The 14,991-nt window shown below is 43.6% G+C and overlaps 1 protein-coding gene and 1 long non-coding RNA gene across 2 annotated transcripts; both read left to right on the forward strand.

The window, feature by feature from the left end:
• Window positions 1-10,434: 10,434 nt before the first annotated feature.
• On the forward strand, window positions 10,435-11,032 carry LOC117183942 (uncharacterized). The gene is made up of 2 exons (XR_004469085.1): window positions 10,435-10,763; window positions 10,821-11,032. It is a non-coding gene; the product is annotated as an uncharacterized lncRNA (long non-coding RNA).
• Window positions 11,033-11,885: 853 nt separating this feature from the next.
• On the forward strand, window positions 11,886-14,881 carry atilla. Its single transcript, XM_001356720.4, has 3 exons — window positions 11,886-12,046; window positions 12,800-12,970; window positions 14,612-14,881. Exons 1-3 carry the CDS (start codon window positions 11,992-11,994, stop codon window positions 14,815-14,817), a joined length of 432 nt encoding a protein of 143 aa, XP_001356756.4. The 5' UTR covers window positions 11,886-11,991; the 3' UTR covers window positions 14,818-14,881.
• Window positions 14,882-14,991: the final 110 nt, after the last annotated feature.

Genomic DNA, 14,991 nt, shown 5'->3' on the forward strand with positions numbered 1-14,991 from the left:
GGGGGCAATTTCATTGTCACATGGCTGGTCAGGGCAGGGCATCGAACATCATAATGATCTCCCCTAATTGCATTTGGGGGCATGCAACCTAGTTTCTGGGCTAAATAAATACTAATAAAACCACTTATGAATTTCTTCAACGAAGAGAAGCAGAGAGTGCCTTGTCGGAGATTGAGATATAATGTGGCGTTTTTTGTTGTGAAATAAGCTAGGGATATTTAATAAATATTACTTGGAACGATTGATGGCCGATATTTGTATCTTGTTTAGAATCAAATTTGCTGAGAACATAATCTAAGAGCGAGTTGCCATCTACCCTCTCCCCGGGATGTCAATGCAAAGCACACTATAAGTAGGCCTCACTGTAGAGTAGATGGCTTGAGCTGTCTCGGCAATAGAGAGCCTGCATTCACGCACTGCTCCGACAACATCTGTCCTTGACCTCTAGAGGCCTGCGATCCACGCTCTGCCACGTTTCCAAGAGCGAAGGACAACCATCTCCCACGTCCTTTGTCTCAGACTCTCTTGAAGACCAGCACTGCACGGCCTTTTGATTCAACCCCCACCAAAAAAGTCTCTTCAACAACTATAAATTCGTTGTGGCAGACCCTGGACAAGCGGAGCTTAACTCCAGCCTGAAATAGATTCCTTTCAGTGCCTATGAATGCTGTGGGGATCGTGCATATGCAGAATTGAATGGAAATGTTTTCAGTTTCCAAAAAGCTCGAGGCTGCAAACGAATCCCCTAGACATCTTATATACCCAAAGTACAAAGGCCGCCCCGTGCCTGTTCTGACGAAAGGTTTTTTTTCATGCAGTGAAACCCGCAGGAACCCCCCAGGTTTCCTACAATATCTCCTCAAATTTATCCAAAGAATCCTCTAATTATTAATTTCTGAGTAATCTGCGCATTGTCCCCCCTCCCCCGCAATGATGCCACCCCTCTATTGCCGCCTTGTAAGCCGCTGCTGTTGTGGCAGCAAATGTGCCGCCCAAAAAGTGCATAGACACGTGCCACTTTGGAGACATCTCCGTTGCCATTTTCCCAGTTCTGATCTCCCTCTGCCCCAGCCCCTGCCCCTGTCCCTGCCACCACACGTGGCAAGCGACGTGTTGCAAATTATTTCGACATCTGATTTTAAGCGGAAAACAAGAGATGGAGAAACGAAACGAAACGAGAAACGGGGACGAGAAGAGAGTAGGGATTTCCTCGTCCACTCTCTGTCTAAGCGAGAAATGACTGGATAAAGAGGAGCACACACACACACACACACACACACACACACACACAGGAGACAGTACGGACTCTAGAGGGGAGGGGGAGGGGGGGATACCTCTGGTCCTGCTCCTGGCCTGTCGTTCTGAATTTTCGGGAGGCCACTTATGGCCTTTCTGTGTAAACTTTTGAGTGCATTTTTCGTTGCAGTCCAAACAAAAGGCAAGAGCCGGAGCTGGAGCTGGAGACCCGGCCAAATGGGGCACATTATGAAGCGCGTTGGTCCAAGTACACCGAAAGAAATTCCGCATAAAGTGCCACCGAAATGGGGATTTTCTTCGGGTAGTTTCTTTGGTTTTTTCTCAGTGCAATTCAAAGTTTGAGTTTTCATAGCTGAAAAAGAGGAGGCCCCCCCATCCCCCCCCTTGATGCATCAGAAAGCGTTGCAGTTGGTGACATTTGCATGAACATAAAAAGCTCATGCACAGCAATTTGCGACTTTGCCAGTGACATTAAACGTGGACAGCAGCAGGAGGAGGAGGAGGAGGAGGAGGAGGAGGAGGAGGAGGAGGAGGAGGAGGAGGAGCAGGAGGAGCAGCAGGAGGAGCAGCAGGAGGAGCAGCAGGAGGAGGAGCAGCAGGAGGAGGAGCAGGAAGAGGAGTAGCAGGAGGAGGAGCAGCAGGAGGAGGAGGAGGAGGCGGAGCAGGAGGAGGAGCAGGAGGAGGAGCACGAGGAGGAGCTGGAGGAACAGGACGAGGAACAGGAGGAGGAGGAGCAGCAGGAGGAGGAGCAGCAGGAGGAGGAGCAGCAGGAGGAGGAGCAGCAGGAGGAGCAGCAGGAGGAGGAGTAGCAGAAGCACAAGCAGCCCCAAAACTAGCCCCAAGTATGGCATCTGGAAGGGGGTAAAGGGTGGCGATTTTTGGGGGCACAGAGAGGTTCACAGCAATGCGGTCTAGTCAGTGAAGGCTCATTTTGGGTCGAACAGAGGCGTCGTCCGGGACTCAAAGGGGATTTCAGATGGAGGAATATTTCAGAAAATTACCTAGAAATACTTTCGAGCGAAAGAATCAATCAATCTCTTAAATACTAGAACATACTAAGAGCTCAATAAATTTTCAGAAAAGGAATACAAAAAAATTCCAGAAAATTCTCAAAGATTTTTGTAGATTTATTCTCATTCACATTGCCATGAGAAAATGTTGTATTTTTCTTTATAAAAAATACACACCAATATTAATACACCAGATTTGAAGTCTACCGACTTCTTTTTGTGGGGTTATTTGACAAGAAAACTTAACTCCATTAAGCCTCATAGCATTGAAGAGCTCTAGCAAATAATCATGCCGAAAACATCGCTTCACCGCCCAAAACCGAGACGCTCCAAAAAAAAATGTTGAAAAACGCAGCAAAAAGGGGACATTTTATGGTGTCCAATAAAGGCGGGCACTGGATTAATATTGTGCTCAAAAATTAGTCTGAATAAATTGTAAAGAAATAAATTTAAAAAAAAAAATTCCGCATATTTAAAAATCCGTTGATTTTTCCAAGTTATTCGATGTTTACATAGAACCAAAGACTGTACAATACCAAGATGTTGCATGAGGAACAAATTCTTTTTATACCCGATACTCAAAATGAGTATTGGGGTATATTAGATTTGTGGTAAAAGTGGATGTGTGTAACGTCCAGAAGGAATCGTTTCCGACCCCATAAAGTATATATATTCTTGATCAGCATCAATAGCCGAGTCGATTGAGCCCTGTCTGTCTGTCCGTCCGTCCGTCCGTCCGTCTGTCCGTCTGTCCGTCCGTCCGTCTGTCCGTCCCCTTCAGCGCCTAATGCTCAAAGACTATAAGAGCTAGAGCAACGATGTTTTGGATCCAGACTTCTGTGATATGTCACTGCTCCAAAAATATTTCAAAGCTTTGCCCCGCCCACTTCCGCCCCCACAAAGGGCGAAAATCTGTGGCATGCACAATTTTAAAGATACGAGAAAATTAAAAACGCAGAATCGTAGAAGATGACTATATCTTCTAGAGTGCAAAATCTGAACCAGATCGTATAATTATTACAGCCAGAATCACGAAAACAATTTCACTCTTTCTCGCTCTGTCTCACTCTAACACACAGGATTCATGGTCGGTTTTGCCAATTGCAAAATATGAGTTCAAGGATCTCAGAACCTATAAGAGCCAGAGCAACCAAATTTGGTATCCACACTCCTGTGATATCGGACCTTGACCGTTTCATGTCCAAATTTCGCCACACCCCCTTCCGCCCCCGCAAAGGACGAAAATCTGAGGCAACCACAAATCTCAGAGACTATTAAGGCTAGAGTAACCAAATTTGGTACACACACTCCTTTAAAGTGTCACTATAAAACGTATATCTCAGAATTTCGCCATACCCCCATCCGCCCCCACAAAGGACGAAAATCTGTTGCATCCACAATATTGCACATTCGAGAAAACTAAAAACGCAGAATCATAGATAATGACCATATCTATTAGATTGCTGAATCTGGATCAGATCAGATCATTTTTATAGCCAAAAGGAACAAATCAATTTGCAGTGGCTACGCAGCGCCCGACGTCACGCTCAGACTGATTTTCTGTCTCTCTCGCACGCACTCTTTGTCGTGTCGTTAAATATTAGCGGTGTCTGCCGGAGGAGAGCCATACTGACTTAGTATCGGGTATAACCGTAGAGTTGCGGTGTCCGCAGCAACTCCCAACGTTCCCCCTCGTTCAATTTTCGTTTGACGCTTCATGGTACGGGCGCGCGGGGCTATTACTTCAATTCTCTTTTACGCTACCTTCGCCTCCGAAATGCTACTCGGCTTCGTCAATGCCTCGGTCAGCGTCGAGTCGGTTTGTCTCGAGAGAAAGAATACAAAAACAAAATATGAATCGTCTGCGTGCCGAAACCGTAGGGCAGCGTGCTCGCTGATATCTTTGGCGCGGCACAGTGGGTACTCAGCCGAAAAAGTAAAAAAAATTGTATGAGTGCTTTAGATAAATTTAATGTACTCATCTAATAGAGAATTTTCAAGATAGTTTTAGTTTAGGAGATAGAAGCACTCAAAGTTTATATATATGTAAGTACTCAATGCAAATATTTATTGAACTCATATTCACTAACTAATTTAGCAAGCTGAGTCGGCCAAAGGTCCCACTGTGCCGCTCCAAAGACATCGGCGATCCGCGACCACCGCTTCGACGTGCTGAGGCTCGAGAGTCCAGAATTGCCGAACAGACGACGAAACCGATGGGCAGCGGGGTCGCGGTAGAGACGAAGTACAGGCGAAAAGGCGAAATTGAAACCCCGCGCGCTCCCTCGTGCCTTTTGGGTTCTAATGCTAGGACCCGCCATAGAACAGCTTTTTGGTCGCTCATGCAACATCTTGGTATTGTATAGTCTTTGATAGAACATCATATTCTGATGCCGAATCAGAGTTCAATAAAGTTTAAATTTGTAAAAAGGTAAAAAAAAATTGTACATGTAATGTTCAACAGAAACAGACTCGTCTGGTACGAAATTGTGGTATATAAAATTTTGAAAGAATGAATGGAGGTTTCCAAGTCGTGCTTTACTTCCCGGGTAACCCTTGAGACTGTGGGGATCTATTCCTTGGCCGTTGGTTATGGTTTATTTGAGAGTCTGGCGGCACCATCACTATCCTGGCCAATGGGTAGCGTCATCAGTCGATAGGCGGGTGTGGGATAGGGTGTGTGCATTTCCGGATACGAATTCGCCTCCATTTTGGGCGTCATTCCGGAAATGACTTGTCGGGCCAGCAGATTCCTGATGATGGCATTTGCAGCTTCAGTTTGTGGATATCCCGATCATGCTGCACACGCGTGACCCCCCGTTCAATCATTTCTTCCCTGGAGGCATCGCTATCGCTGGTAGTGGCCTTCTTCAGGCCGGAGTGCCTCCTCACACGTCGAAAGCGAACACTCAGTTGAGGACTTGCCACCGACACGTCCCCAAAGGCCTCTCTGGCCAGTTCGAATGTGGCAAAGCGAACCAGGGCACGCGTGGCCTTCCTCATCCCGCCCATATCCACCATTTTGGACGTGCCAAACAATGCCTTGATGGCCGATTTGTTCATGTTTTCGGGTATATGGGACACCTCCAGGCACCGCGTGTCGACCGATTTGGCCTCCTCTGCTGCGCTAAAGACTTGGCGCTCGGCCTTCAGAAAGCCGTTGCCGAATGGCACCCGATTGATCTCGCTGATGGTCGCCTCCACGTCCGCTCCTGCCTTCAGGCGAGCCGTGCAGTAGCGTGGCTCCAAGCGGCTGCTCGGGCTGCCGCCGATGGCCTCGCTGATGCTCGCGGATAAGCCAGCCACCAAGTCCGAAGTTATCTCGGGATCGGGAAAACGTATAATCAAAACATTGGGGGACGATTGGGGGGTAAAGAACTGGCGCTCCAGCTCCAGGCACTTGATCGAGTCCTCTCGTCGTTTTCTTGCCAATTGTCGTCGCGACAATCTTTTCCCGTCTAGAGAATTATATTCGGGTTCTGAAAACGAGACTGGCTTTAAGCTCCTTGCAAGCCGCGAGGCTTCCTTTCCGAGATTTGGTGGATTGCCATCGCCCGAAGGTTTATCAACGCCTGTATCCTCCTTGTTCTTCGTCAGTTGCTGGGCAGGAGAGGAGGAGCATTTCACATCCATTGAGATTTAAAAAAAACCTTTATTTTTGTACAAATTTTGGGCTCTGTTCTGTTGATATTTTGATTGGAAAAGGTAGGAAAAAAGGAGGAGTACATAAACAGCAACAAATTCTGTTGTACTGTGATGTACAAAAATAAGTTCAGTTTTCTTTCAAATATATTTTCAATCAATGCAATCAAGTTCCATAACCCAGAATTTGGTACAAATAAACAGCCAAACTTGAAGAATTTTAGCTCCGAAATGTTGAAATATATCGTAGTAATTATTTTTGTTAATTCAAGAGGAAAGATGCAGCTACTAGAGGAATTTTCAGACAGCATTTTAGGCTGTCCCTAAATATCATACGAGCCGTTTAGGAGGGGCACGTAATGGCTTCAGGTTTTTCTTTGTTCTTTTTAGACGTAAACGTGCCCATTTTTAGCCCATTTAGAGCCTCCCAAACAAGTTTTCCAATTTTTGAGATTCGTGGCGATACCCCTGCTGGCCACGCCCCTGCCTAATGGTAACTCCCCCTTGGCAGTGCTTATGCACAAATGGTCACTGTAGAAGTGGGGTGGTGGGGTGGAGGGTGGTGAGTGGGCTGTCGTCGACGAGCAGGCACTAGAGATGGTTTGACAACACTTTGCACACTTCATTGGATCGCAAGCGAGAGATAATGGAGAGCGAGCGACCACCGAAACAATTCCATGCCCCGACAAAATGATGTGCTAACTGCAGCGTTAAGAATCTGGAATACAACAACAGCAAAAGAGAAAAAAAATACAAAATAAGGGTAAACAAAAACCTTAAACAGCCCCCAAAGGCCCCCAAAAAGAGAAGGGAGGATTTACAAAGGTTTTGTGCTGGATTCTTGGGGGTTGAGGGAATGGAACCTCATTCCCGAAGTAGAGAATGAAGAAAACCACTCCCTTGACTCCCACTTGGTAGAAGAGAGAAAGATCTCACGGAGTGAATTAGCAGTAGAGAAAGGGCTTTATGTGTAACCTTACTATAATAAATACCGTTTGGTAGAGTGGTTATACGGATCTGATCAGGGCAGCAGCATTTCAAGCGGGGGAACAACAGCTGTTGGCCATCCTACGACAGCTCCGATGGACTGTTAGATCTTGCTCCTAGACCCACAAGGCGCTGGGTTGGCCCTGACTGGTAAGATAGAACTTAAGAGGTGTTTCAACCCGTTTCAACCGGCCGTTTACATACGGACAACACGAATACCAGAGCAAAATATACGATATACATTCTACTACTATATAGATTCTACTGCTATATACATTCTGCTACTATATATATTCTACTACTATATATATTCTACTACTATATATATTCTACTACTATATACATTCTACTACGTTCTAATCATTCTACATTTTTGAAATTTTCTTCGGAAACCTACGTCTTTGATCCGACGATCTACAAACAAGATCCTTTACAGATATTAACAGATCTTTCCAAGATTCATTTATTTCTAGGCAGAGATACCAAAAGTGGCTGCCTGTGACGACGAATTCAATATTAGTTTTCATTTTCTTGTCGGTCCGGCCCGACGATTGGCACGAGTAGTCGTTTCGGTTTCATTCTATCTAGAGAGCAAATAAATATACTCTTTTTTCTAAGACGTTTAATCTTTTTTTTTTTTGTTGTTTCTTAGAAACCTTTTATAGTCTTTGCTACTACAGATTTATCCCCTCCCGAGCCTCTACCTCTACCCTTTTCGCATAATTTCCTCCACTCCTTTGGCCAGGAAAGGGCATTCAAACGTCACATTCTGCTGCCCTGATAGACACCCCTTTCATTTTACTCGTAGATTTTCTCTGCTGATGTTGCACAAAATAAAGTGTGAAATTTATGCCGCCCCCCACTTCCGGGAAAGTGCGTGTGTGTGTGTTTGTGAATTTTAAATTTCCCTACAAGACCTTAAAGCCTTGAGTTCTTGAGAGCCAGACACAATGGGGGGCCGCCAGACGGACATTGATTTCTTATCGTTTTGGGCTGCCTAGGGCCTTGGGCACTGGACATTCCACATTCAACATCCCACATCCACATCCACTTCGTGTCTAGCACATATCCTGCAAAGTCATTTTGATTTATTGGCAATGATTTTCCAAGTTATTGAACAGATTAGATGGGCGTGTGTGTGTGTGTGAGCCTCGTAGGAGTGCCAAACAATTTGTTTATGTTTTTTTCGGTAATGGACTTTGCTTCCTTCTCACATTTCTCTCGTTTTCCCTTCGATTAAATGCAGAGCAGCAAAATCCCCCGAAAATGAAATTGAAAAATTTTCTGCTCGTTTCTGGCCGAGCAAGTTTTCCAAGTGAAATGACAATTGGCCAAGTCGTCGGAGGAGATGGATCCCTGTCCCAAGCTTTAAGAAGATTTCCCTCTTTCGAAGGAGAACTGCAACGAATAGCAGATTGTATAAAATAAGTATGAAATAACTATAAATATCATATTGCGACAAAAAAAAAAAGGTCAGCAACAGGCAAACAGGACACTGGACACTGGATACTGGCCACACAGCAGCAGCAGCAGCAGCATGTCCTCTGGCAACAAGAGAAAAAGGACAGCCCGATGATAATGTTGATAACACAACAAATAAAGCTGCAGACGACAAACGAGTGCGAAATGCAGGCACGGGGCATACCCTGGGCTCTGGGGGTCTGGGAAGGGGGAAATAATCCGGGGGTATCGTGTGTCCTGTCGCTCCTGCCGCCTGCCCGGCCCCCCAATACATAATTGAATTCTAAACCAATGCAAACCTCTCCTCCAGAGAGAAATAAGACCAGGACGAAGGATGCAACGATCCAATGACTGCCACACACCGCATTTCCCCTTTGCCTTTGCCCTTCCCTCTCATCATCCCAAAATATAATAGAAAAATTTCTATAAAAAAAAAAGAATAAACGAAAATGATAAAAGAAATTCAATCAGAATTTTCTGCTGTTGCTGCTGACCACAGAAAAAAGTCAGGGAATTGGCGGGGAGAGGAGGGGGGGATTGGGGGATGGAGGTACACGAAATCCGCTTAAGATGGAATTATAAATCGGGGAAAAGCCCCAACATTCGAGTCAACCAAAAGCCATACAATAGACGACTCCGCCTCCTCCCCCCCCACAGACAGCATTCATAATTATGCGACAAATTGGCGGCCGTTCCATGCAAATTAATGCAAAATATGTGATCAGTGAAACGCAGAGACTGGCAATGGCAAGTTTTTCCACTTGTAGCCCTGAAAAAGTTACTCAAATTGTTGATCAAATGATGATCAATATGGAACTACATTTACAGTTTTAGATGCACATTTTGGAGGTGCAGTTTTACATGCACATATTCACATAAACAGTTTTACATGAACAGCTATTGTATATGAACCTCTTAACAAACACAGTTTTACATGAACAGGTATTTTATATGCACCATTTTACAAACACCGTTTTACAATCACTGTTTACATGCACAGTTTTACATGAACAGCTATTTCATATGCACCGTTCCACAAAACCAGTTTTACATTCACTGTTTGCCTGCACAGTTTTAAATGAATAGCTTTTTTATATGCACCGTTTTACAAACACAGTTTGACATTCACTGTTTGCCTGCACAGTTTTACATGAACAGCTATTTTATATGCACCGTTTTACAAAAACAGTTTTACATTCACCGTTTACATGCACAACTCGTCTACATGCAGCGCCTAACAAGCAGTTTTTCAGTCCCCGTTTAGATGCACAGCTTTCAAGTACAGTTTTACAACCTGTTTAAGCAGCGCTCGGCCCGCACACAGTTCAGTTCGTGGATGTGTGTGTGTAAAAAGCAGGCAAAATGGAATAGTGTCATTGTGCGTGTATTGGTGCCGATCAATGCTCTTCACACGTTTATGTGAGCGACAGAGCATCAGCAGCGCCCTTCCCAATGCACATAAGAGAGAGTCGGGCCTTGCCGGCACCCGGTTTACATGCACCGTTTCAATGCACAGTTTAACATTAACAGTTTTACATTCACCGCTTTATATTAACCTTTTACATGCATTGAACCGTTTTACATGAACTTTTTTATATGTACAGTTTTAGATGAACCGTCTACATGCACAGTTTTACATTCAACCGCTTTAGATGCCCAGTTTTAAATGAAGTTGTTTTTAGTAGGTATTTGATGTTTACATGAGAAATTAGGTTGCGTGCTCTTTGAGCATCTCCATACTCGATGTTCGATGCTAATTGACAGACCCTCCCCCCAACCCATCCATTACCTCATTCCCCCCCTTCCTCATAGACGTTTGTTTTTGTGTTTGCTGCGCAATTGAAACTCGTTTCGCCACAAAAGCGTAAATGACTCAAACAACAAAAAAGAGAAGCTTTAAGCTTTTTTACAGGTGCAGAAAAGTAAATTAGACTTGGAGTCAGCCCCAAACTGCAACAAATTCAATTATTTCTAGCAAAAAAAAAACAAAAACTGTTTAAGGGAAACAAAATGAGTCAGCGAGAGAGGGGGGCGGCGGGGGGAAGGGGAGTTGTAGAAAAGCTTTATAATCGCAGTTTTTTGCCCCAACTTGAATCTTTGCTTGGTTTTGCCATTGAAAAGGATTTGTGACTCCCCTGGCACTGACACTGGCTTTGGCCCTGGCTGCTCTTATCACTGCCGCCGCTGCTTGCCTTCCAGCCCGGAAGGTAAGCCCGGGCCAAGAACATTTCCAATTGCCATGACAGCAGACAGGGGGGGTGCGGAGGGGTGTAGAGATTTCAACGAGTCGATTGCTCAAATAACATGCAACAAAATAAGCAATCATCAATGTGCAACAGCAGACGAGACAACAATGAGGCAAGGATTACCCACAAGCAGGTCGTTGAACTTTCGTGGAGATAAGCGGTAGGTAACGCAAGGAAATTACAGGAGAAATTATTGAGGAAAATGTAATTTTCAAAGACTAAATGTCTACGAATATGCAAGTGAGTGAGCCGCCCAGAGACTGGCGCATCGAAGGGGCATCAAGTTCTTGCAACAACAAAGGAAAGCGATATCCGATCCCCCAGATCCCGGTAGCCGGTTACTCACTGAACAGCAAACTCTGGCCATCACCCCACTTAAAAATTCTTAAAAAGAAACAAGACCTCATAAATAAACCATAAAAACATAAATTACCTTATATAATAACAATAACAAATTAGAGTTTTTATCAATTTTGTAGGTTTTTTATTCCCGATTAAAGTGTTCTATTTTTGTGTAATTTCTAGATTTAAAAAACCATAGTTCATCAACCATGAAGCATCCGCCGCTAGTCAATCCTTGGATGATTAGGGATGGAATATTTTCAATATTACGGAAAACCATACAGTCGAACTTTCAAATAGCAAATCTCAAGGATAATTCATTCTACAGAAAATTTTCAATACAGAAATAATTGTTGGAAATTTGTGCTGGAAATATATTCTTGTAATAGAAAACTTCATTGCACGAAAGTTTGTAATAAAATATCTACTTTCTTTGTCAGTCACACGTGACCGTGGGCAAAGGACACCTCCCACAGAAGCCTGTCGTTTGCTAATGAAACGCACTGTACGCCAATTTGTCTTTGGGATCTTTCACCTCTCCAATTCCACCTCTGCCATTCAGCGCAGCAGCGCAAAATCAAAGAGCGACAGAGAACTGTGTCATTTGGCAATTGAATTCCATCAGCAATAAATTCAATTAAAGAAAAAATCCCAAATACTTGACCGCAACTAATTCTCACCCCAGCAACACACAAGAAAAGGAAAAAAGAACAATCAATGGATTGAAGACAAAACGGGGGCAGCCGCCTACGAAGCTGGCGATCACAACAGAATAGTTTTTTTTTTTGCGTGGCCGACATAACTCGTTCCCGAGTTTCACTCAAAAAACGTTGAAATTTTTGTGAGAGATGAAATGCAAAAGCTTTTCGTTGCACGATCCGATCGCCCACTCAAAACGAGTTCGTTCGAACCCGAAAATCCGAAGCACGCCTTTGGCTTTTAGTTGTTCAGCGACCGTCAGCCCGAGAGCACTACAAAAAAGTTTATAGAGCTTTTGTTTTTGCAAAATATTATTACTAAAGTTTTACAAACAAAAATATATAATTATGTGGAAACAAATGTTTGGTGTTTTGCTTATTGCCTTGTGCCTGATGCACTCGGGTGAGTGCTTTCCACCCCCCCCCCCCCCCCCCCCCCCATAGAAAGTGCAGGAAGAAAACTTGTTTTTGAGTGAAATATTCAAACCGAAATAGCATTTAAATATATACAAAACATCTTCCAGTTAAATATTGGAAAGTGAAATTGGATACAAAGAACGCGGGGTTAAAGGTTGTAGTTGGAAACCAGAAAGCTGCCTTTTGCCGAGACCCGAATTGTAGACAAGTCAAAACCAGATTTAAAGACAACAAATCTTCAAAAAATGCTCCCTAATCAGGTTTCAAGACATACAGTGGAATATTTTCAACAATAAAACGTATTTAGAATCAAAAATCCGACCAAAAATGCTCCCCAGATCGATCAATCTGGTTGTGCAATGAATTACTAAAAAAGAAAAAACAAATTCCATTATTTATCACATACTTAAACTGAGGAAAACAATAAACAATCCATTTAACAAATATTCACGTACTTTTCCATACCATTTGGCCAAGACAAAAATAAGCAAAAAGTGACTTCATAGCGAAACAAAAAAAAAAGACACAAATAAATATCCGGGGAAGAGTGAGAGAATTTGTGTTGGCGTTACATAATGGAATCGTGGGGAAGGGGGGAGGGGGGTGGGGCGCTCAAACTGGTTACAAGCAAATTCAAATCTCCCCCCAACCTTGACAGAGCTTTCGTTTCGAGTGTTTGGAATCAAGTAATCCAAGCGAGAATTCTATCTCTCTTTCTCTCTCCCTCTCTCTTCCACAGCGGCGGCCATCAAGTGCTATCAATGCAAGTCCCTAACGGATCCCAACTGCGCCAAGGAGAAGATCGATGCTGGCTCCAACGTGCGGCAGGTGGACTGCGATAATGCGGCCAGGCCCAATACCATGGAACAGCTCCAGCCAGTGACCAAATGCAACAAGGTGGTCACCAGCGGTAAGTGAAATCTGTCTCTGAAGTTAAGTTCTTCCCTGCATACAAATTCCAAAGCACACACACACACACACACACAACATTCGCACTGGCACGCACCTTGAACGGAAAACGTCAACAATTTAATAAGACGTGATGTCACCGTCGACAAACGGTAGATGATGTTCGGGGGGGGGGGGTTGGGGAAGGTCGGGCCCCGAGTTCCAATTAACATATGGCAAACAAAAAGTCAATGCAAAGCAGGCACAGTGCGTTACGCAGCCATAAGGCAGGCACGTCAATGATTATCCGTAAGCTTAAGGTCTCGTATTTTATAGTGCAGCCAAACCTAACAGAAATAAATATTTTTAAATAATAATCGAAAGCCAAAAGAAGGAAAGAAGTCATTCAGTTGTTCAGTAATTTGCATGTGGCCGTAGAGCGGGCAAAAATTGGACGAGCAGGGCGCAGTCTGAGAGGCTGAACCAATTCCAGAGATTGATAGGCGAAGCTAGACGTCGCCCCAGACGCAGCACAGTCTACAAGGTCCACGCACATTTTGAACACTTTAACTGGAATCCAAAAAACACAAAACTAAAAATTAAACAAGAAATTTCGATGTTCACTCTACTGCTCCACTTTTCAATGTTTTAAACCGGGTAGAATTATTAGGGATCGACTATTAATCAGCGGGCATCAATAGATGATTCGGAGCATTCTAACAACCCTTAAGTCCAAAGAAATCACGTAAAATACCCTTTCTATTGAAAAAGAATTTGTATCCAAGATGATGCTAGTCGTTGTGGAGCAATATCCTGTGATCGGATGAGAGAAAATATAATATTGTACATATACCCTGCCTTTGGCACTCGGTATGTGTTTACACCAATAAACACAAATCTGAATCACTTAAAACTATTAAAGACGTGGGAGGGGATTAATTATGGTATGGGGCTGCCATGGTGCATGTTTTCTTATTATTTTCACAAGACTGTATATTATATAGGATGTGGGAATAGACACGGGTAATTCAGGCGCAAAGTTCTTTCATATTATAAAATCCATAAACATGAAATTTAATCAATAGAAATAAATATATGTATGTATATGTATAAATATATAGCAATATGTCAAAAGAGAATTCAATATTTTAAATGCATAGTTGAATAAAATAATTTAAATAAATATAATCAAATATATGTAATATAATAGAATATATAGTAGGGAGCCGGGGTCTGCCAGGGGGCAGACTCGCTTTGTTCGCGCTGATATGAGCAAAATATCGGGATAGAGGATTTTGCCACCACGAACTTCCATCACTAACACAATTTCCCATAACGCTTTTTAACCATTTCCAAGAATTTGCCATCTCTAATTCGCATTCGAATTCGCGTAACGGAAGAATTATTTGTCCTCTTCTTTTACGCATCGAAAACGAACAGTAGCCGTCTCGTTCTATCTGCAACACACATACACAGACACGCATCACAATTCTTGTCCCCTCTTCGGACACTTGCCATCTCTCTCACTCTCTCTCTTCGCCAGTTCCTCGCATACGACGCACATAACCTCACAATTCATTCGCATTTTTATGCACATGAAAAACACCAACACACATACATCGCCCCACCACACTTTTCTAATAAATATTTTCCACACTTGCAGACCGCGCCGGCGTCATTGTCTCCCGCGACTGCCACTTTGAGTCGATTGGGCAGAAGGACAACGAGTGCACGGTAACACACAGCCGCCAGGTGGAGAGCTGCTTCACCTGCAAGGGGGATCTGTGCAATGCTTCTGGAGCGTCCCGGTTTTTGGCCCTGAGCGCAACGGCTCTGGTGGCGGTATTCGCCTTGCAGATGGCGCTGTGAGGGAAAACTCAACAAATGAGCAAAAACGAATAAAAATGCATTTTCATGTGCAAACACACATACACACATACCTATGTACAAATTAATGGCGTCTGTAAATTGTTAATTGGTTTTAAATAAAATTCAAGAAGGAAAAAAAACTTATAAATATGAATTGATGTAAGGGAACATTTT

The sequence above is a fragment of the Drosophila pseudoobscura genome, chromosome 4 (genome assembly GCF_009870125.1).
Source record: "Drosophila pseudoobscura strain MV-25-SWS-2005 chromosome 4, UCI_Dpse_MV25, whole genome shotgun sequence".
Classification (NCBI taxonomy): Eukaryota; Metazoa; Arthropoda; class Insecta; order Diptera; family Drosophilidae; genus Drosophila; species Drosophila pseudoobscura.

What these genes read in the sequence shown, in the direction of transcription:
- atilla (XM_001356720.4), top strand. Translation starts at nt 11,992, where the DNA reads ATGTGGAAACAAATGTTTGGTGTTTTGCTTATTGCCTTGTGCCTGATG. An exon ending in CTTGTGCCTGATGCACTCGG is followed by an intron (nt 12,047 to 12,799) that starts GTGAGTGCTTTC and finishes TCTCTTCCACAG; the next exon opens with CGGCGGCCATCAAGTGCTAT. An exon ending in CAACAAGGTGGTCACCAGCG is followed by an intron (nt 12,971 to 14,611) that starts GTAAGTGAAATC and finishes CCACACTTGCAG; the next exon opens with ACCGCGCCGGCGTCATTGTC.